This window comes from Thunnus maccoyii, chromosome 3 (assembly GCF_910596095.1).
Source record: "Thunnus maccoyii chromosome 3, fThuMac1.1, whole genome shotgun sequence".
In the NCBI taxonomy this organism is placed as follows: domain Eukaryota; kingdom Metazoa; phylum Chordata; class Actinopteri; order Scombriformes; family Scombridae; genus Thunnus; species Thunnus maccoyii.
Window position 1 is genome coordinate 14,905,428 of NC_056535.1, and position 21,569 is coordinate 14,926,996.

The following is a 21,569-nucleotide window of genomic DNA, read 5'->3' on the forward strand; positions in this document are numbered from 1 at the left end:
TTAGTCATAGTGACTACTTTCTAATTAGCACCCTTTATAAAGGGAAATTGTAACAAAGTACTTCATTAATGGTTAATAAAAAAGTACTAATGCTTTATAGATGTGTGATAACACAACTTTTAACTGGTGAGTCATTAATAGAGAATGAGTGTCATCAAGTGTGCAGTTAATAAGGGATTACTGATAAGAGTCATAAGTTTCCCACTTTCTAATAAGCCAACAGCAAAAGTTAGTAAGACATAATGTAATTATAAATGTTAATAATAAATCCATCAGATTATCAGGTGTCAATTTTAAGTTGTCAGTAAATGTATTTTGGGTTTTCAGATGCCCTGCAGCTTTTTTTTTCCATAAGTGTTACACAATTACAGTCCTTTTGAGTGCTAGAAAGACAAAATAGTGTCTTTATGGAGAAAGATAAACCTAGTGACTCAAAATTGTGTTATTATTGATTTGTAACTGGTATATAAAGTGTTAGTAAATGAGTTATTAATCATTGAAGGGATTGATTAATTTATAAACCCTCCATAAAGGGTGGCTTAATTAGGACATGATACTGCCAGTGGTGGAAGTATTCAGATCCTTTACTTCAGTAAACGTACCAATACAGCAATGTAAAAATACTTCATTACAAGTAAAAGTCCTGCATGAATAATCCTACTACAGTAAAAGTAGATAAGTATTATCAGCTTGATGTAGTTAAAGTATTGCAGTAAAAGTAGTGGTTTGGTCCCTCTAACTGATAATATTATATATGACATTATTATATTATTAATACTGAAGCATCAGTGTGTAAGCAGCATGTTACTGTTGTAGCTGCTGGAGGTGGAGCTAGTTTGAACTACTTTATATACAGATAGCTAGTGTAGTCCAGTGGTTCCCAAACTAGGGTCGGGCCCCTCCAAGGGGACACCAGATAAATCTGAGCGGTCATGAGATGATTAATGGGAGAGGAAAGAAGAAAAAACAAACTTCTGATACACAAATCTGTTTTCAGTTTTGGGACTTTTTCTCTAATCTTTGATTTTTGGTGAATCATTTGAACATTTATTGAAATGAAACCATGTGAAAAGTTTAGAGGGAAAATCACTACTTTGTAAGACGTCAAAAGCCAGTATGTTGGAAACCACCGGTTTCATCTCTAACAATGTATTGTATTTTAAAAGCTTGTTATATTATCCATTGTGTCAAATCTTCATCTGAAAAGTAACTAAAGCTGTCAAATAAAGTAGTGGAGTGGAAAGTACAATATCTGAAATGTAGTGGAGTGGAAGTATGAAGTACCATCAAACGGAAATACTCAAGTAAAGTACAAGAACCTCAAAACTGTACTTAAATACATTACTTAAATAAATTACTTCCCACCACTGGATACTGTTATATATATTGTTATATCTGGCTCTTCAGTCGCTTATAGCTTGTTGTTAAAATGTAACTACAGCTGTAGTTAGGACCCCCCCCCCCCCCACACACACACACACCATCTCATCAGCGGATGCCCCGGCAGCCCAGCTCCTCTCCCCGCCCTTCCAACGGACTAACTGACGGCGTTGGATGGAGATCCAGAGGGGGGATTGCCTCGGAGGGACAGAGGGGAAAAACGGTTTTCTCCTTTGTTTTTTTTAAAGTGCCATTTACTCCAGCACAGAGAAAGGGGAGAGGGGAGGTGTATGAGGAGGAGGAGGAGGAGGTGGGGGGGATGTTGTTGGTGAAGATTTTCCACCGAGGTGGACGTTAGACGGGAGCGTCAACGGCTAATTTAGTAACACAAAGTTATCTGAGAGTGGAAACTAGCTAAACCTCCCTCACGCACACAGCGCTGGCCAGAGCTAGTTTCGCCTTTTAGAAGGTTTGCGTGAGGCGGGGACAGAAAAAGAAAGAAGAAAAAAAGATGCCGTTGTTGTCGGCTTATTATTGCAGCCTGTGAGTTTAAAACAGAGCCTAGGGAGAAGTTGGGAGAAAACCGGTTTTCCCTGGTACCCTACCGCCGCTTTTGTGCTTGTGAATGGTGGGGTGTTTTTCCTGTCTGACGGGGGAGAAGTTAACGTTACAACCGCAGAACACACAAGCTCATCGGTAAGTCTTTAAAAAAAAAAAATCACTTTTACTGAAGCAGAAAGTTATATTTTTGTGACACGTGTTTACATTAGTTAGACTGTACTCTTCGTTTGGTTGTATGTTTGTTAGACTCATGTCATTGGACCTTTGAATTCAGTTAACTCCGGTGTGTCAGTGGAAAACAATAGCGGCATATTTCATTACTGATGATTGATTATAGTTGAGCGATTCCACCCCAGACACTGACTGATCAGAGCCAAACTCTACAGCTGGAAGTGTTTGTAATAACACGTAGCATTGGCCAGGCTGCTGCCATGACTGCTCTCCTTTTGAAGCACTCTACACTTCAAGGACTTAATACAATTCATATACTTCAGCATTTGAGGACAAATACATAATGATGGAGGACAATAAGGGCTTTATCGTTCACGCTTTAATCAATACTGACTAACAACTCCAGGTTTTAAGTTAGTTATGTAGAAGTTATGCTTGTGGAATATGGCAGGAGAGCCTAACTTACGTTTCTTAATAAAATAGTGAATAAATACTGATTTGCTTCTCATCAATTCCGTTATTTCTCATCTAAACTCAACAGGTTGTTTGACAAATCTGAACTTGCATCTTATATAGAAACAATATAGAGACATCCTGCATTTTCTAAGGCAAACTTTTCATGTCTCCTTATGACCCACATAGCGTGGGCCCTGCGGTTCTGCTGTGTGACCCAGGGTGGGAGTGCCTCTTGGTTTTTGGGCAGTGTGATGACAGCTTACAGGTCCTGTCTTTACTGGGGAGTGCAGTCTGTAGTTACACCCCCTCAGTGCACCCCCTTAACCTACACTGTCAGCCTGCAACAGATGGTTTTGCCCCTTTGAAAAGGCAGAGAGGAAGCCCTTCCCTGCTTTGGGGGGGGAAAAAAGAGAAGGCAGGAAAGAAGGCATGAAGAGCAGGGGTTGATGAGAGTCAGACTGCACATGTTGTTTTGCATGGTGTCTTTTAATTAGCACCTACGCAAGCGTCTCATTTTTGTCTGGTCTTTGCTGTTAGAATATGCTAACGCCACATGCTCACTTGTCTTCAACAAGTGATACGACATTACGACTAAATTATGTTAAAAATACTGTTAGCAGCTCTCAGAAGAGTCTTTCTGGGGAGAAACTGTAGTCAGTGGGAGCAGCTGACTCACACAGCAATGTTTGAATTCCTATTTTACAAACTTTAATTTTAAGTTTGGGTAATTACTGTGTTTAGATCTGCTTTCTTCTTTCAACACAAGCAGTCTTTTTTTTTCCAAGACAACCGGATCATAGGCTACCATCTCAATACGATGGCAGCAGTGGTTGTTGACTGTATTTTGTAGTATGAAATAAAAATGAAATGAACAATTCTTTCTTTTTGGCCAGTTTACATTATAAAACACATCCCTTTGGCTGACTGAAGCTGACTTTTTAGAGCCTGTTTTAAAAGATATCGGGGATTTCCATGTTTTACTGTTCAACTGAAAAAGATTAACTTCATCGGAAACGCTGCTGAATAATAAGTATTAATGTGAGTTTACCTCAGAAGGGTTGGGTTCAGGGTTCAGCTGCATCTGACTCACATGCTCACTCAGGCCTCCTGCATTTGTCCAGATGATGTACATCTGGATAACAGTGAGGAGGGACTCAGAGCTTGTCATTATGAATAAGAGCAGTGTTAAAGAAGAGCTGTTGCATAATCTGCTGCAGTTAATCTGATAAGGAGACCATGATGCTCAGTACCTGTGACTTTCTCCTCTTCTAGGACAGTACATCACTGGTGTAGAAAAGGAAGGTCTACAACTAACGATTATTTCATTATCGATTTATCTGACAGTATATTTTCTTGATTAATTGATTAGTTCTTTTGGTTTTAAAAAGTCAGTAAATGGTGAAAAATGTTGATCACTGGTTCCCGAAGCCCAAGATACAACCTAAAATGTCGACCAACAGTCCACAACTGAAAGATATTCAGTTTACTATCATAGAGGACTAAAGAAACCAGAAAATATTCACATGTGAGAAGCTGGAACCAGAGAATTTTAACCTTTTTTTTCTTAGGACATGACTCAAAACAATTAATCGATTATCGAAATAGTTGGTGATTCATTTTCTAGCGAATGATTAGTCGACTCCTTGTAAGTAAGAACGTAAGTAATAAGTAAAGACAACCAAAGTAAAGTTTTGTTCATCTTTCATTTTTTCTCATCTGTGCTTACTACGTAGCGCAGAGATGAGTAATATGGTGAGTTACATTACTAAATATGGTTTTGATGAGGTAGAAGGTGACTAATTGAATACTTTTTCATAACCCTGTGTGTGGTGAGTGAAGCAAATCTACCAGCTACTTGCATATTTTACCAGCAGTTGGTTGGTGGTTGGTGCTAATTTAGTGCCCTGCTATCTGAGAGAAAATGTCTGAAGAACATCCTGAGTTTGTGTCTGTCCCCGAGACAGAAAGATCTCCGTTCTGGGTGCAAAAAAAAGCCCATTGTCACACGAATACCACATAAAAACTGATACCAGTCATTTCGAAACATCCATCTGTAGACTACTTATAGCACTTTAAACATTGGTTAGAGTTATGTGACATGAGATGGGTGTTGCGCTGGCTTGGAAAATGAAGGACATACAGTTTGTGATATTTTAGGCTCATGAGATCTCTGTTGGAGGTACAATTATTGTAGACTGGAATCTGACAAAGAGGGTTAAATGATAGAGCTGCAGTAGAGGAACTGCAGACATATATAGGCACTGCATGGAGGTCTGAGCCACCACTGTGTTCTGACTCCTCTTCTGCCACCACAGCAAACTTATCTACAAATGATCACAATTCAATAAATGGCTTATTTGATTTTACTTTGGCAGTGCGCCTAAGCATCTCTGTTTTTTGTGATTGACTCCCTGTGTAGAAAACAAATGAAAAATTTGATGAGAGCTAATCAAAGTTTAAAAAAAACAAACAAACTATGATCCTATTGTGATATCCCTTGGGTGTTGGTGTCTTGCTCAAGGACACTTCTGTAGGGTGGGTGGTCACATTTAGTTTCTCCACGCCAACCTAGGGTTCATCAGCAGCACATATTATCTCATACACAGTGCTGTACTGTCACGCTCTCACTAACATATGGACACAGTCTCCACCACAACGCCTACTAAATGCTGCTCTCTGCCACAAACTGTAATAGAGCGTTGTGGAAATGCCCCTCCTTACTGCACACACTGTACCTTCCTCTGCTGCTGCTGCTGCTGCTGCTGCTGGATCACAAACTCCAGCTCACTGGAGCACATTGGTGGACGAATATTAGTACTTGCTCTGGATTTTATAACATTAATGACCATGTGTATTTTAGATGTACAGTACCGTATAACGCGTGAACCATAACCTTGTGACTCCCTTCAAAAGGCTCCTTATTGTGTTTCTGATCTTTTTCCATGCCTCTCCATAAGCAGCTCTCTGCAGTCTTAAGTTGAAAGGCCTCTATTGTTTAGACTAAAGTCAGGCAGGCATGAATTTAGAGAGATTATGAGGGTGGAAAGAAGTTAGCGATACTACTAATAAAATAATCCCCACTGACCATTATGGAGGTCTAAGGCCACAGAGAAAATGATTTGGCATTTTACAGTAGAATCTAAATTTGATTCATTGTTTTGGAAATGATCTTTATTATTTTGGACTTCAATTACAGCCAATTTTACAAGATTATGACTGACATACAGTATTGTCAATCTAACAGCTGCCAAAACTGTAGAATCCAGCCAGATGTTGCAAAATGTTACTTTTTATTACTGTGCTCTGGGTAATAAGAGCTAAGAGCTCGAATTATGCTGTTTGCAAAATTTAGTTGATTGGCTCAGCTATGAGAGCCAAATATTGGGAATAGTTTTGCATCATTTCTGGAGACCACGCTGTGCAATGAATTTACTTTGAAAAACTGCACCAGAGTTTCATTTTTGTCCTCATAATTAACCCCTAAAAGACAAGGTGCTATCTCTTTGTCAAAGAGTTGCATTAAATCGTGTTTATTGGTAAACGGCTGATTTGTCTTGTTACAGCTGTGACTTAAACAGCTGATGACTAGGCAAAGACCATGTGACACTGTGGGGAGACAGCTGATAGAAGAAAATAGACCTGCGAATGAAAGAATGAAAGGACAGTTACATCTCAGAGCTGTGCAGGAGAAGATTAAGTCTTGTTGATGTTGCTTCTAATCACACTTGGCCCTAAAATGGCACTTTGGTGATGTGATAGGAAGTGAAAAGCTGTAGTGAATGTACCCACAATGCAAAGAGGATGCACTGGGAACAAGTCGCTCAAGACACATTCAAAGGTCACAGACTCATTGTGTAGTGCGCATGCAAATGTAGCCCCAGGGCCACAAAGTCAACTTTGAGGTGTGTTTATAGCAAAACAAAGCTCTTAAAATAGTCTGCAGATGATTTTCCTGTGGCAAGCCCTCAGATAAGGTTTTAAAATGTATGAAGTACCAAATAGCCACCACAATGCTCTAATTTTATTGTTTTATTATATTTATTTGTTTGTGTTTGAGTTTGTTGTTCTTCAGCAGGGAGGAAGGATAAATCTGGATTTTAAAACTAGGTCTGAACAGGGCCTTAAAGCCCTGACCTACTACAAATGACAAGAATGTGACTATTGTGTGACTGGTGAACATAACAGCTGAGAGTTTTTGGCCTCAGGATTGTGTCAGTTATTAAAATAATCTGTGTATCATTCTGGTTTAAATATGGCTGCATGGAGCTCAAATGCAGAATATATGAATAAGCATAACAAAACCCCTGAACATTCAAAGTCTGTAAAAAGCGTAAACTGAATATCATGTGGTGCTTTGTTCATTAGGTTCATATGAACTCTGGACAATATCTGGAGAGTCAAGAGTTGCCCTTTCACACATGTAGCACACAACAGGATGTTGTCTGTGTCAGATAGCCTACGTTCTCACCTGGAAATACTCCATTTGCTTTAGGCGAGGGTTGGCGCCTGGGTAGAGCATGCAGGAGGCAGGACATGACGCAAAAATGATGCTGTGGTTGTATTTGGTGCTTTTCACCAGAAATAAAACTGCTTTTATTTTACGAGAAATCACAGAAAGTCCTCTCTTCCATTAGCGCTAGCTTCACAGCGGAGCGTTCAGGCCCACTCAAAACATTGCAGCTTAGCTTCCCTTCTGCGTTTATCCAGCACCAGCCGCATGATAGAAACGTCATCAACGCGCTCACTTGCTCACTATGAATTATCCGGAGAAGTATTCACACATGGGCTCAATCTGACATTACACAGACTTTGTACTAGGGAGCTGACATGATAAAGTCCGTTTAACGTCCGGTCCGACTGATTTGGACATTTGCGTTCACACATACAGCTCCTCCAGGTAATGTTCGGTTAACTTGAGGGTTGTCATGCATGTATGAAAGGGGCTTATTTAATTTGTGACAGCACACCAACACAGCAGTGGCTACCGTGCACAAACACCCCACTGAAATAGTCTTAGTCATGCAAGTAGAGGCACTCAGTGACACAATGGCAAGTGTATATGTAGATTAGCGAGCAAGACAGATTACAAGCTTATTTTCATCATATTGCAAGGCTGCCGTTCCTGCTGTTTCCCTAGTATGGCCAAAGATCTTTTCAAGTTCTTTTCTCACATCTATTGGTTTGTACTGACAATGCAAACTTTCTTAGTGACGCAAAGTCCTACTGTAGTTGGCTGCTTGGTGTTTTCCAGCCCCAGTTTCTCAACTGAAGTCTAGCTTGTTGTTGTTAGGTGAAGTGAAGCTTCAGTGTTGATGATCTGACGTTTCTATCACAAACACAGGGGTCAGTTCCTGCTGAAACCTGATGTTCCACTTCCTCATCTGGTCCTGAGCTTCCTGCTGTGGAAAGGCAGGAAGCGCGGTAGTTGCCCATATGATCTTGCTCAATATGTTCCATCCAGAGTGAAAGCAGATGCTATTGTGATGAAGAGTATGAATTTATGCAGTTTTATGCTTAGCACAATATGGAAATCCATTTTAACAACCCCCACTGTGGCAGCGGCATTATCTCCATGCTTCTTGTTGTCTAGACCTCACCAGTCTTTCAGCTGGTTGGGGTGTTCAGCTTAGGGTGGCAGGATTTATGGCTGCAACTGCAGAGCGCACACCCTGGTGCATCTCACATTCTTGGGAGAGTCCTCCAAACTAAGTTGTCAGACAGCCAAATCATAACACTGCAGGTTTTCAGTTTCTCAGCTGGCCCTGGCTGTCAGGTTGGAGGAGAACTTGCAGACTCTTTGGCTGTGATCACACACGCCCACCCCTTGATTAAACACACCCAAATTAGCTATGTGGGGAACTTGTAGTCAGCCCTGCCTATTCTTCAACAGCTGAGCACTCAAATCTGTGCTACTCAGCCCCCTGCAGTGTTTGTTCAGGGGGAGTAAACTCCTGAGCAAAGTTTTGTGTCAAGGGCAACATAATATTCCAACAGCTCATCATCTGCAGCAGACACTTATAGTGTGTTAAAGCCACTGGAAACCCAAATCCACAATAGCCTTCTAACCATGTAATTTAGGGTATCATGTATATAATAGTTGGCATCTAAAAAGTATTAGAAATTAGTTTCAATCCAAATTTGAAATATTGTCTGACTTTTCATCTATTGCCATCATCATGATCATCAAAGTTTGAATTTGTCCAGGTCTTTGCATCTCTATGAGCATGCTAATGTTAGCGTTTATCTCAAAGCAACCTCATAGAGCCACTAGCCTGGCTGTATACTCTTAGTGTTGTTGACTTGCATTGAAATAGTTGCCAGGCGACTTTAGCCTGTAGAAAATTCAGCTTGGGAGCTCAGGGAGAGTTCAGTCATTGAGACAGATAGGTTTACTTGTAGTTAGACCCCCTTCCCTCATCACTCACCAGCCCTCTGAAGGCAAATACTTGGCACCCATCTTAAAGCAAACACTTGGGATCTACCAGTCTCCTTGGTGCTCTCAGCCATCTTTATGTGGTCTCCTTTTTCGTCCGCATGGTTTCCTCTGAGTGCCACTAGAGGTCACAGCATGGGCCTCAGAGTCTTTGTTATGCCCCATAATGGCTCTATTCTCCCACTGCAGCAAGGACTTCCAAAGCTGCTAGACATAGGACACCATTGTGACTCACGGAGGGGTAACATGAGGCAGATGCACAGAGATACAGGAGTGTCCATGGGTGTGCGTGTAGAGTTAAGTAAATTACTGTTAAATTGGTGTTTGAAATATTAACTAGTTCACACTCACAGTGCTAGCTGTTGTGTTAAAGCAAAAAAATTATTTTTTACATACCAAACTTTAACAGAGAAAGGGAAAGAAGAAAAGGAGGACACTGGACTTTATTATTTTCTGTTAACATTGATGAATTAGCTATGAGCTGACCACAAAACATTCATTCATAGTCCTGGCCTACTAGAAGCAATAAAGGAAGTTGTGGCAAATTTCGTTAGTGTCCAATTACAGTAATTACTGTAGACATAAGCTGCTGTGTAATGTGATGTGTTACAAGTTTATTACCCACCCACAAGATTTTGTGGTAAGTTACTTTCAAATGTGATTGTGCTGTATGTAGAACATGAAGCAAGACACATGAAATCACAGATATGTTTGTCTTGGTTTATACTCAACTAGATCAGGTTCAAATTCACTTTTTAAAAAAAATTTGTATCGTAGATTTATTTTATTATATACCGTATCTATATAGTACATGATGTAACCTTTGAGTAGCAGAATAAAACATTCATCAAGTTTCACATTTCTTTAAAAAATTACTTCAATTGCAAATAGCTCAAGGTCAGTGATCTGTAAAATAGGGGAAAGGCTTTAGAGCAGAGTCAACCACAAGAGATTCAAATGAAGTTCTTTCCAGGAGGTTGACTGGTGCAGGTGTTATATATCCAAACCAACCAGGTGGGATTATGCTGCATTCATGTCATATTGGACAAATGCAGATGGGGGCAAAACACAGTGACAAACAACAGCAATCAATGACAGTTTTAGGTATACAAAAAAAGGCTCGTTGGTTCATTTTTTATACATACAGTAATGTAATCTTTTTGGAGAAACATGGTCCAGTTTGTAACATTAAAAAAACTCTTCTCATATGACTAAATCTACACCAACACAGAGAGGCCGACCACAGTTACGCCCAAACCAGAGGGAAACAAAAGCTCCTAACAATCGAGGTTCCTGTGTCTGTCCTGTTCAGGGTCACAGAAGGCTGCAGTCCTCACCTATTGGGAAAGGGAAGCCAATCTGTCACAACACATTTACACTCGGATTCACATGCTCCGCTCAGAAAGGCACCAGCTAGCCATCACATTTGATCTCTTATTGCTGTGAGGTGACAGTGCTAACCACTGAGCTACTGTGCTGCCTAGACCCCTGTGTATAGTTTTATATTATCCCACAAGAGAGTTTGGTTCCTCATTGTAAGTTCGCAGGAGTTGATGTGAAGATTACAGGCTTGATTGTATATAGAAATCACTGCTCATTCTGTAAGAAAAGTTAGATTTAATTTTGGGTCTGTCTTACTCCAGTTTTCTGTTTGACCTGCTGTAGTCAACAAAATGTCTGAACATTTTAGCTGTTTTCAGTTGTCAGTGAAAGAATGAGACATTTCTGATAGAAACCAGAAAGAAAGAGAAAAGACAGATAGGTACTGAAGAGCTGCGAGTGACTGAAGAAGAAAAGAAAATGTTCCAATGAGCTCTCATTTTTTCCATGTAAAGTCATTCATAGGCAGGACATACAAATTACACAGCCTTGTGTAGGCGAAACAAACGAGCCACATTGCGCTTTTGAAATAAAAACCGGTTTAAGATGCGGAAAGTTTCAGGTAAAGAAGGAGAGACGAGGTAGCAAATAAACAAGACGGAAAGAGAAAGAACTGGAAAGTATTAAAGAGAACATGCAGGACCGACTGTTCCTGACTGTGTGTCTCAAGTAGAAAACGTGAGTTAGCTGTAATCGGATCTCAGCTGTGGTGAGATCATATAGGAGGCCTGCCAGCAGCCTCAGAAACTGAAGTCCACCCATAAGCCTTGGGCCTCGCTGCAGCCCTCTGTGGCTCTCTACAGGCCTGCCAGCTTAAACTATCATATATGATTTTTCAAGAGTACTACTCAGTGCTCGTCTGCTGAGACAGAAATGAAAAATTTGAACTACTTGTTATAGATATGTAGATACACAATTACATAAAAATGAAGGCTTTAGACCATTTTAGATTGAAGTTAATTGTATAGTATGAGCTATATCTCCTGTGTTTATCCTTGCAACAAGAGTGCTAAAGTAGAGGTCAAATCACAGTTTGAAGAATTTAAGAATGAACTTAAACAGAAGATAAAAACTGCTAATTTAACATAAAACCAGATAAAAGTTACCAATCTAGTTAAAGGTCTAGTTTTCATCTAGCAGAACAGACTTGACAGCAATGGAATATAATATTCATGAGTATGTTTTAATAAGTGTATAATCGCATGAAAACAGGAATCATTGTGTTTTCATTACCTTTATATTTACATAGGGAGCGGATCCTCTTTCACAAGGCCCACCATGTTGCTATAGTAGCAGCAAGGAAGAAGTCACAGTTGACCTGAAGATTTCACATTTCACCTTTACCTCTGAATTTTCTGTGTTGATGGGGACAAAACTACTTTATTTTACACATAGTTCATTCATCAATATTTTCTCGTCTTTTACAGTCACCAAACGTGCTCAGATGGACCTGAGATAACAGGTCTGGTTTACCCTCATCCCAGACTTCAGCCAGCCCCGCAGCCTCCGACATACACCCAGAATGGCAGATCCCACTGGGCTGAGCTCTGAAGCGGCGGGGGCAGGCATAGCCGAGGTTGACGCCTGTAGCTTGGAAATAGAAAGGAAGTATGACATCATCCCTGCCGTCATCTGCTCCATGTGCTGCCTCTTCGGCATCATCTACTGCTTCTTTGGTGAGAACCCCCCGCCTCCTCACATTCCTCAAAATTGAGCAAGCTGAAACTTGGGATGATATCACACGCTATCAAAATATCAATCATTCTGATTGTACACGTATCAATAGATTTACTCCACAGTTCCTCATCGTAGCTCTATCCTGTCTCTCCTCTTTTAGGTTACCGCTGTTTCAAGGCCGTCATGTTCTTGTCTGGTCTGATGTTCGGCTCTGTCATCATCTTCTTGCTGTGCCACAAGGAGCATGTGTTGGACACCCAGCTGAGCGTCGAGGCCAGCGCGGGTATCGGCCTCGGTATAGGCCTGCTGTGTGGCCTGGTCACTATGCTGGTGCGAAGTGTCGGCCTCTTCATGACCGGCCTGCTGTTGGGCCTCCTCCTGGCTCTCGCTGCCCTGCTGATCACTCACCAGTTCTACACTCCCACCACAGTCTGGGTGCCCCTGGGTGCTCTTCTGGGAACAGGCATGCTGTTTGCCGTGCTGACTCTACAGTGGCAGAAGCTCTTCACCATGCTGTCCACGGCCGTGTTCGGGGCAGCTATCATGACGGTGTGTGCCGACTACTTTGTGGAGATGCTGGCTTTGGCTACGCACGTGTATGAATGCTTGCGCCTCACACCCGGGCCACCTCTCTGCTGGTACAGCTGGGTCATTTTGGGCATCTGGCCCGCCCTCAGCCTTATAGGAGTGCTGGTCCAGTGGAAACTGACAGATGACAGCTTCTCACACACCGAGGGTAATTTAATATCATGATGTTTTCGCTCAGTGAGGTTCTGGCAGTGTTTTTGGGATAGGTCAGATGTTTTTAAAAAAACATGCTAAAAACTTGCTTTTGAATTCTCCTTCTCCTTTTAGTCGTTATTAGTCGGAGACAGAAGAGAGTCCAACTGATGCGGATTCGAGAGAAGGACGCCAAGAAGCGACAGCAGGCAGGTGGGCAGGAAGGCACGTACCGCCGTAAACCCACCCCAGTGAAACGTTACGCTGGGGATCTACTGGCACCGGTCAGTGTCACCCAACATGGCGTGTGCTGTAGTTACTGATCATTGTGTGTTTATGGCATCAGCTCTGCTTAACAGTACGATCACAAAACTTTAAAAAACTGACTTGCTTCCAGATCCTTTTCATGTTGATATCACCATTTCTATGTTCCTCACTCACGTCCTCTCTTTCTCCGTGTTCCTTCTTCTCAGAGCTACCTGCAAAGTCTGCGAGACAGGCAGATGGGCACTGGCACTTCCCTTAGCAGCCAGGGCACCGCCAACCACACCATGATCGACTTGGATTACGACACCGGGTCCACCGTGCCCCTCACAGCCACAACCCCAGTCGTCAGGGTCTGAGCACAGAGATAAGAAGGGACTGCGATCTCTGGTTCTCCAGTAGTGACTTTTTAAACGTAGAGTAGAACCTATAAACTGTTCCATGCAGCACAGGGTTTTTATTACCCTTAAACTGATTTGTGGAGAGGTTGGATTTTCTATTGTGTTTAACAGAGAACAATCGGTGGAAAAGAATGCTGCTTTTTAGGAGAAAGAGGATGCGTCAAGCTCCTGTATGGTGAACGCTATAACCACTGCAACCACTGTGTTTCTCAGAGAAACACTGAAAACAGATACTAACCAAGCAAGGTCCTCCATTTCCTCTCATCGTGTATTAAATACATAACAGCAAGTACGAGCCTCAAAAACAAACGCAATTCTGTTTTGTAGTGAATAGGACAATGCAATTTGTTTGACATTACATGTACTGTACTTAAAAAAGTTAGTCATTACCATGAAGTGTTGTGTTATTACCAGTCTTACTGTTAAACTGTGTGGTCGTAGGATTTGTGAAAGTTTATCAGTTAAACAGCTTTCATTTTGTGTATTTTTTATTTTAGATGGAGTGTGATGAGAGAGCAGAATATGACAAAGTGAAGCAAACTAAATGATACAAATAAAAAGCTGTTTTTATTAAAAAGCTCTTTCCTGGAGCTTTTAGCAGGATCTTTTCTAGCAGCACTCTCTAATTCTGTGACCTTTTTTTTGTGTTTGCAATGTAGCTCCTGTCAAAATTCAGCAGCTGGTGAAGAATTTTAGACTGTTGTGTGTGTGCTTGTGGAGTATCTGAGTAAACTTTTTATAATTTATTTTATATAATGACAAAGTACACGGTAGTGATGGAAAAAGGACAAAAAAAATACAAAAAACACAAAGCATGTTTGTTGTTAATTTGTAGATTTTTTAATAATTATCCATTTCTGTCGTTTGAATTTGCAGGGACAATGCACTTGTTACCTGAATCTGTACATACCTGTTGATAGAAATTTCAAAGATAAATAAATGTGTTTGATACAAAAAAGAAAAGTTGTTATTCATTTGAGTCAGATCTATTGCACTGTTTGTCTCTTTTGGGCTCTTAGCAACACTGGCAGCGTTACTCACCAGATTTTTCATAGGCAATAAAGAGGTCATGGGGAGGATTTCCTACTCTGCAATTGGTCAGGGTTGCCATGGTGCTTCCAAAGTTTTTTTTTAGCAGACAAACACAGCGCAGGACAGACGGGCCTTTCATCGTTATTGAACATTATTTCAGTCCTCTTTCGGGTGACAGGGCATTTTGATCAGAAAAGCAGTTTTACTGCTGACAGTACGTTAGATTTTCACTTTCAAAACCAGGAGACAGATGTTCAACATGTTTTCTCTCAAACCAGTGTGATTCATATATAATGGAAACATTTGGTATCACTATGTGACATTTAAAAACACTGAACATACCTCAGAGGTGTTTTGGTTAAACAAAAAGTAAAAGTCTGAACAGAAAGCGCACACTCCCATCATCATATTACATCTTACTGAATGTATTAAGACACATAATCTAACACATATGTCAGAGAGAAAAACAGAAGGCCTCCCTTGATTTCTCCCTGAGATCATACAAAAGCTTACATAATATTCACAAAAACACACATTTTGTGCTCAAGCCTCACAAAAATCAGCCTGCTTTGTGCAGGAGGAGTAGCTTGGTCATAATAAGATCCAGTGGAAAAAAAAAGAAATCAACACTAGTTTTAATTGTTGTTGATGACAATTCACTATTAATCACTGTTGTTGAGGTTGCTTGGTTGTCAATACCCCCTGGAGTGGAACCAGCACCCCTGTTTTAGACCTCTTAATGCCTGCTGCCCCCTGATGGTCAACCCCTAGCATTGCATCCAGCGCTCTTTCTTGCTAAGTGGGTATCCTCTGTCTGCTGTCAGGAGCTCGTTCACGCGCCAGTAGTCATCTCCTTTGAAGAAGAAGATCTTGCCGTTGGTCCAAGTCAAGGCTGCATCAGGACTGGATGGCACTCCGGTGAAGAGCATGGAGAGCGGCTTGGGGTAGTGACTTAAGTCATTGTACTTTATCTCATCCCACTGCCAGTGCTCTGAACCCTAAACACAGGCAGACAGCAGAGAGATGGATTAAAAACTGAGTCAGAAAGGAGAGAAACGAGCAATACAGATGCAGTTACATGTTAAAAATGCTGCTGCTCCTCATGTTTTGATACCTTGATAAAGACCAGCTTCTTGTTCTTCTCCAAGTACAAGGCTGCATCGATATTAGGAGGGATCCGTTTCACTTGTTTGGGGTAGCCGTAGTCCAGCAGGAAGGTGCTGTACCTCCACACTTTACTGCCTGTCACCAGAAACAGTGCAAACATTAACATGAGTTCTGTACTGACAGCTGGAGAGCAGGAGGTATACAGCAGGTGTGTAACTCTGTTGGACAGCTGTACCTTTAAAAAAGTATGTCTTGTTGGTCCTTTGAGAGTGCACAGCTGCACTCAGGTTTCCAGGGAGATTCCTCCACAGCCTGTCAATCCTTATCGGTGTGTTGTGTCCCATATCTGAGACCGTCCACACGTAATCACCGCTGAAAGCAAAGGTCTTCCTCCATGGGCCTGTGTGAACAAACAGTAAACTCCTAAATGGTTGTGACACATTTTGTGACTGCGCTTAATCTTTGGATAATGTATATCCCATTAACAAAATAATGTAAACCCTTATGAAAAAGAACTTGAGGTCAACCAATCAGCATTGCAAAAATCTGCTTTGGGACAAATGAACTAATGTAGCTTTTTTTGACTGAAAACTTACATCTCAAGACTTGCATTTTAGCACACAAACACCCCTAATTTAAGTTGACATTATGTTGTCTGTCCCCTGTAAATCTAGCGTAGCTAACATAAAGTCAGGCTACGATCCTCGCAGGTGGGGCTTCTCCTGTCATCACCACAACAACAGCTGATTGATATCTTACCCAACATGATGGCATCCAGCGTGGCAGTGCAAGGGTCAGGGATTTTCTCAGTGTTGGGGCTGTCTTCTGTGGGGATTTCTGGGGTTGTTGGACTCTCTAAAGAGCCAGGGACGCGTTTGCCTATAATAAAAGAGAAGAAGTTGTAGGTTTTAGGATGAATGTGTGCTTACCTTATTTTAAAAATTGAAACCCAATATTGTTTTCCATGCCAGATAGATATAGCTGAATGTGTTGACTTTTTGCATGAATATGTGTATTATTTATTTTATTATTACATATTAATAACACAAAATATTACTATATTTTAACCGTTGACAGCACATAGTGGAACGAGCTGTGTTGTTAATCACAAATGTAGGTTGATACAGGACTTTTGAGGCTGACACCGATAACAATATCTGCATTTTAAAAATCCACTAACAATATATGAGTCCATATTCTTTTTGTCTGTTTTTCTGACTTTAACACACAAGATAAACATTATTTCTGATACCTTAAAGATCATGTTTTAAGACATATAAAAATACTCTGCTTTGAATAATAATTTGATATGTTTTTCCATTAAAAAAAATCAATAATCTTGTTAGAAATTCTTCTTTAAATGACGTCTACTCTTTCTACCTCGTTCCAGAAATCCAGAATCTATGAATATGCAAATATATTTAATTTCAAAAGTTTAACTGCTGGACACAAGATGTCTCCCAAGAGTTGCATGAAAAGACACCAACAAAGTGCCCGCTCAAGTTGCAAATATTGATGTGTGCAAAGTCACACACACTGGTACAATCAATCGATATTGACACAGTCCTGGTGCAGTTTAAACACCATCATGATGCTGACTCCTTAATCCACTCACCATATAGCACCTGGATGCCTTTCACATCATCTGCGTGCAGTTTATAGTTGGCACGGTAACCAGTGTAGACCGGTGCCATCAGAGCGCTTCTGAACTGAGAGTGACCCAAACCGAGGGCGTGGCCGATCTCATGGGCAGCTACAATACGCAGATTAGTACCATAATAAGTTCCCTCTGTCCAGAACTCGTCCTCATCAAAATGGACAATACCAGATTCTGGTGACTCAGCGTGAGCCAGTACATGACCTGTAGGCGGTAGAAATAAACAGGGATGATTACATGTTCCAGGAGCCAAGTGAATAGTGTTTCACTATGAGACATAAACACATGTATTCATAGAAAACACTAACCACGGCCGTCAAATGGGACAGGGCAGTAGCCATCTTTCTTATGGAAGGAGATCTTTATGTCTGCTCTGCCGTAGTTGACTTCTCTGAAGGTCAAAGTGGTCACATCAGCCCAGTACTTGAAGGCAGACTGGATGGCTGCCTTCACCTGTGACTTCTTCATGTCAGGTGTGTAGTTGTAGATGCGATAAGTCAGAGCCCGTTTTCTCCAACGACCTGAAAGAGAGAAAATACTTTTTCTAAGTCACTGAAACAGAACTGACTACCTCACCAAAAGTCACAAGTTTTCTATATTTGTAAATAAGGCTAAATTAAGAATTCTGGTCTACACCAAAAAGATTTCAACATAAATTTGAAGTAAAAATAAAATGTGACAACATGACAAGTATACATTCATGAATCTGTACAGAAACGGTGGATGAATCTACTTCCAAAACAGGAAGAATTCTGAATGTACTTCTGAATATAGCTGCCTTTTTATGTTCCTTTTGCCTTTCAGTGCCTGAATTTGTGCACAAATTGAGCATATTAAAGATATTTCTCTGCACTGACCATCTCTCCTCTTTTTTCTCTCTAAATATACATCAAATAAATAAAGACAACAAGTTTACAAGTTATCTTTTGACCACAGCATTTGTCACCAACCTCTGATTAATACAGGAAATATGAAGATGATGGTTTATTAATCAGTTAAAGCCACTATGTGTAGAAAATGAACATGAATAACTTTGGTGCTCGGCAGTTGTCGTATCAAATATGAAATTCAAGACAATTGCAAGGAAATGCTAATGTTGCTCTGCTGGATGTGTCAGTAAGTGATTGTTTGCTAACATGTTAGCCAGATAATATGTCAGAGCTCTGAGTCCATTAGCTTGTTTTAAGTTCCTCTGCCCCCTAGTAGTCAAATATTGATTATTGTAGCTTTAAGCTGTCTTTCAAGTCACCAGGTCTTACTGTGTTTTTTTTAAATGGCATTTTAATAATAAAGGATTCATTCACACTGAACAGTCGGTCAGCCAAGAACAGTTATCTGTAACTTTGACACTTAATTCTGTAATTTTGAGTGTCCTGGTTGGTACGATGCAAGAATCACATCACAAAGATCTCATCTAATTATGCTCTCATCATAATAAGTAAGAAATAAGAAAATATGTATGTTTTAGTTACACTTGAGTCTTCCTACCACTAGTTAAAATCAAGGTGATGGAAGTTGTTGCCTTTAGAGATACAACCATTTAACTAGAGTTTAATTGTTTGTAAAAGTCTGAGTACTGGAAATACGTCACCGTGGTCAAAGTTAGGATTACAAACACTATTAACGCTGCAGGACATGCTAACAGTGTATCTAACTTGTGCTCTTTAAGAAGTGAACAGAAAAATAATGAACTACTACTACTAATGAACGACTTGCTGACAGTTTGGTAAAATTGCACCATAATCAACATCATAACTTTTAACACTCTATTAGACTAATGAATGTGAAACCAAACATTAGCTGGCAGCTATATTAATGATTAATTCATATTTTTGAAGTTAATAAACTAAACTTAAGTTATAGCCACTAAATGTTCACATTTTTTCACTCACCCATCACTCTGTATTTGTGAAATTTCATGTTGAACGGGTCCTCCATGCCACAGCGGGGCTGCCTCATCACATCCAGGGTTGCTTTATCTAATTCTCCAGTAGGTGGCAGATCATTCACCCTTTGGAATACTCTGAAGACACAAAGGGATCAAACATCTGCAAACTGACTTGAAAAACAAGAAGTACAGCGTCCTCCTCCACAGTTTCAGTATTAGAGTATTGTTCCACATGTGCTATGACATTAACTCATAGTCAGTAGCTTCCTGTGTTTCCCATTAAAAGACACTAGTCTATGTTACCTGAGAGCTTCAATGACCTCCTCCAGATAATGAGGGTCCTGTGGATCAGCAGGGTCGTTCAGGTAGCCATACTGCTTTAAATAGGCCTGTGAAATGTAGAAGCAAACAATGAAACTTTACTGCACTGAATAAAGTAGGCCAATTCATTTATGTAGTTAACTCTCTACTGAGATTCTTATACACACTACATGTTGTGAATGTGTATTTAAAAGAATGAAATCTTACCTTTGCTTCATCTAACTCTGTCCATCGCACCACAGCACAAAATGAGCCAGTGAGCCCCAGAAGCAGCACCAGCAGCCCTGTGTAGTCCATCTCCAAGTTTTTATGCACAGATCCTGCACTAAGTATCCAGATCTAATGCTTGGAGCTTGAGAAGTGTTCAGCAAAGGCCCACAGCAGACTGTGTTTGTTCTCCGAGTGCTCTTGTAGTTTATAACTCAGCGCGGCACATGAGTCAGCCCTGCGGCTATGATGATCCATCTCTGAAGAATGAGGATTACAAGAGCAGCCAGCTGACCTACAGCCAATATGTCTTCTGGTAAACCTTACAGCTGTTCAGAGAGGACGTGGAGATCCTGTAGTAGTCATCTACAGGCTAATTTAGAGAGCCAAGAGACCGCAGTAAAGCACACAGTAGTGGGCTTCAGTTCAGCTACAAGGCACTGTTTAACTGTCACAGAAGAGAGGGCGCTCACCCTGAACACAACTATCACTGTAACATTCCCATGTCCCGTTTTGTTGACTTGCTGGAGTTAATGCTGTATTGTATGTCATATGTATCACAATTAAATTATGGCCCTAAACCACAAAAGGTGCCTCACCCTCCATCTCCACATTCCTGTCTCTCCCACACCTTCTTCATCTGAGACAAATATTTACAACTCAGACACAAATTGATCCATTTTTGGACCCGTCCCTGATGACAGGTAAGCAAGGACAGATCAGATATAGGTTTGGCAAGCTGGCACATGTTTTCGATGTATTGTGACATCTTGTTTTGCTATTATTAAACAATAAGATCTACTCATATTTCTTTTTGATAAAGTGAACCAGAAAAATGAAAATGGGAGACAATATGTGGAATTAATTCTGTGGACGTAAGCATGTTTACCTAGGACAGCACTTACAGTAAGAATAATTTTGAGGTACTTTGCTTTACTTGAAATTTTTCATTTTATGCTACTTTATACTTCCAATCTACTTCATTTCAAATACTTTTTACTTGACAAAATTTATCTGACAGCTATAGTTACAAGTTACTTTGCAGATAGAGATTCTGTTAAGAAAATATAAATCTTCTTGAGTGCATTATATTGGTAATACTTCTGTACTTTTAGTTTAGTATCATTTTGAATGCAGACTTCTACTTCTAATGGAGTATTTTTATATTTGTGGTATTGAAGAAGTACTCCTCCAATTACTGAATACAGTAAATTCATGTCACGTGAAGAAAACATATGTGATCTTGAGAATTTACAAGTCACCAATTTGTGAACAAAATTTAAACAAAACAATCATATCACTCCTAAATTGATTGACTGGTGTTTTAATAGGCAGACTAATGCAGGCTAACATTTTAATGCCCAGCAAAGTTACCGCACGGTTCAGTCAGTTTTCAAAAACTTTGTTTCCACCAGCTGCAATCTAAAGATGTTTTCAACAAAAAACAAATAAAAAAACCTGCAGACAAGCTGCACAGCTCCAAAGACAGACAAAGTTAGCAACTAGCTGGTGAAATTCTCAAGGAAGAGACAAATATTTGTTGACCACTGAGAACAAAACAGAGCTGAAGGTAGAGTGAATATTGAACTCAAATTCTTCAGGTGGTCAGAAACACAACTCAAATGTGAGTCATAATGCTGCGTTGTGTCTATTAGATGTGTAAATAACATTATGCCATTGTCAGGGCTGTGTGTTTGTCTGCTGTTTGGCTGTCAAATGAGTTGATTAGCATGCATCAGCTGTCAGCAGCAACTTTTGTTGCTGTTTTTGCTTCCACCTTGTCTGCCAAATTCAACTCCTGCTTGTTTAAATCGAACTCAGCAAAGCAGTTGTGTCATATTTTTGGATCAAATTAGAATTGCTTACACTTCTGTAGATTTCATCCAAACCTTGCTTCATTACCCAAAGCAATGT

General features: G+C 40.4%; 2 protein-coding genes across 3 annotated transcripts; one reads left to right on the forward strand and one right to left on the reverse strand.

Moving 5' to 3' along the window:
• The first annotated feature begins 1,491 nt into the window (after positions 1-1,491).
• LOC121894690 (transmembrane protein 198-like) lies at positions 1,492-15,157 on the forward strand. Of its 2 annotated transcripts, none has more exons than XM_042407457.1 (5): positions 1,492-2,076; positions 11,809-12,057; positions 12,219-12,794; positions 12,914-12,991; positions 13,252-13,387. In XM_042407457.1, the coding sequence occupies exons 2-5, from the start codon at positions 11,904-11,906 to the stop codon at positions 13,302-13,304; spliced, it is 861 nt and encodes a 286-aa protein (XP_042263391.1). In that variant the 5' UTR covers positions 1,492-2,076; positions 11,809-11,903; the 3' UTR covers positions 13,305-13,387. The 2 variants fall into 2 exon arrangements, with proteins under 2 accessions (XP_042263391.1, XP_042263390.1); XM_042407456.1 differs by having other exon boundaries at positions 1,494-2,076; positions 12,914-13,062; positions 13,252-15,157.
• Positions 15,158-15,237: 80 nt separating this feature from the next.
• On the reverse strand, positions 15,238-20,166 carry mmp19 (matrix metallopeptidase 19). The gene is made up of 9 exons (XM_042407455.1): positions 19,656-20,166; positions 19,431-19,516; positions 19,132-19,262; positions 17,548-17,760; positions 17,198-17,443; positions 16,342-16,461; positions 15,818-15,982; positions 15,590-15,717; positions 15,238-15,473 (listed from the first exon to the last, which is right to left on the reverse strand). The coding sequence occupies exons 1-9, from the start codon at positions 19,743-19,745 to the stop codon at positions 15,243-15,245; spliced, it is 1,410 nt and encodes a 469-aa protein (XP_042263389.1). The 5' UTR covers positions 19,746-20,166; the 3' UTR covers positions 15,238-15,242.
• Positions 20,167-21,569: the final 1,403 nt, after the last annotated feature.

Coding starts and splice junctions, on each gene's coding strand:
- mmp19 (XM_042407455.1), bottom strand. CDS start 19,745: ATGGACTACACAGGGCTGCTGGTGCTGCTTCTGGGGCTCACTGGCTCA. Junction 19,263..19,430: donor GAGGTCATTGAAGCTCTCAG/GTAACATAGACT, acceptor TTGTGTCTTCAG/AGTATTCCAAAGGGTGAATG. Junction 17,761..19,131: donor TCACAAATACAGAGTGATGG/GTGAGTGAAAAA, acceptor TCTCTCTTTCAG/GTCGTTGGAGAAAACGGGCT.
- LOC121894690 (XM_042407456.1), top strand. CDS start 11,904: ATGGCAGATCCCACTGGGCTGAGCTCTGAAGCGGCGGGGGCAGGCATA. Junction 12,795..12,913: donor CAGCTTCTCACACACCGAGG/GTAATTTAATAT, acceptor TTCTCCTTTTAG/TCGTTATTAGTCGGAGACAG. Junction 13,063..13,251: donor CTGGGGATCTACTGGCACCG/GTCAGTGTCACC, acceptor CCTTCTTCTCAG/AGCTACCTGCAAAGTCTGCG.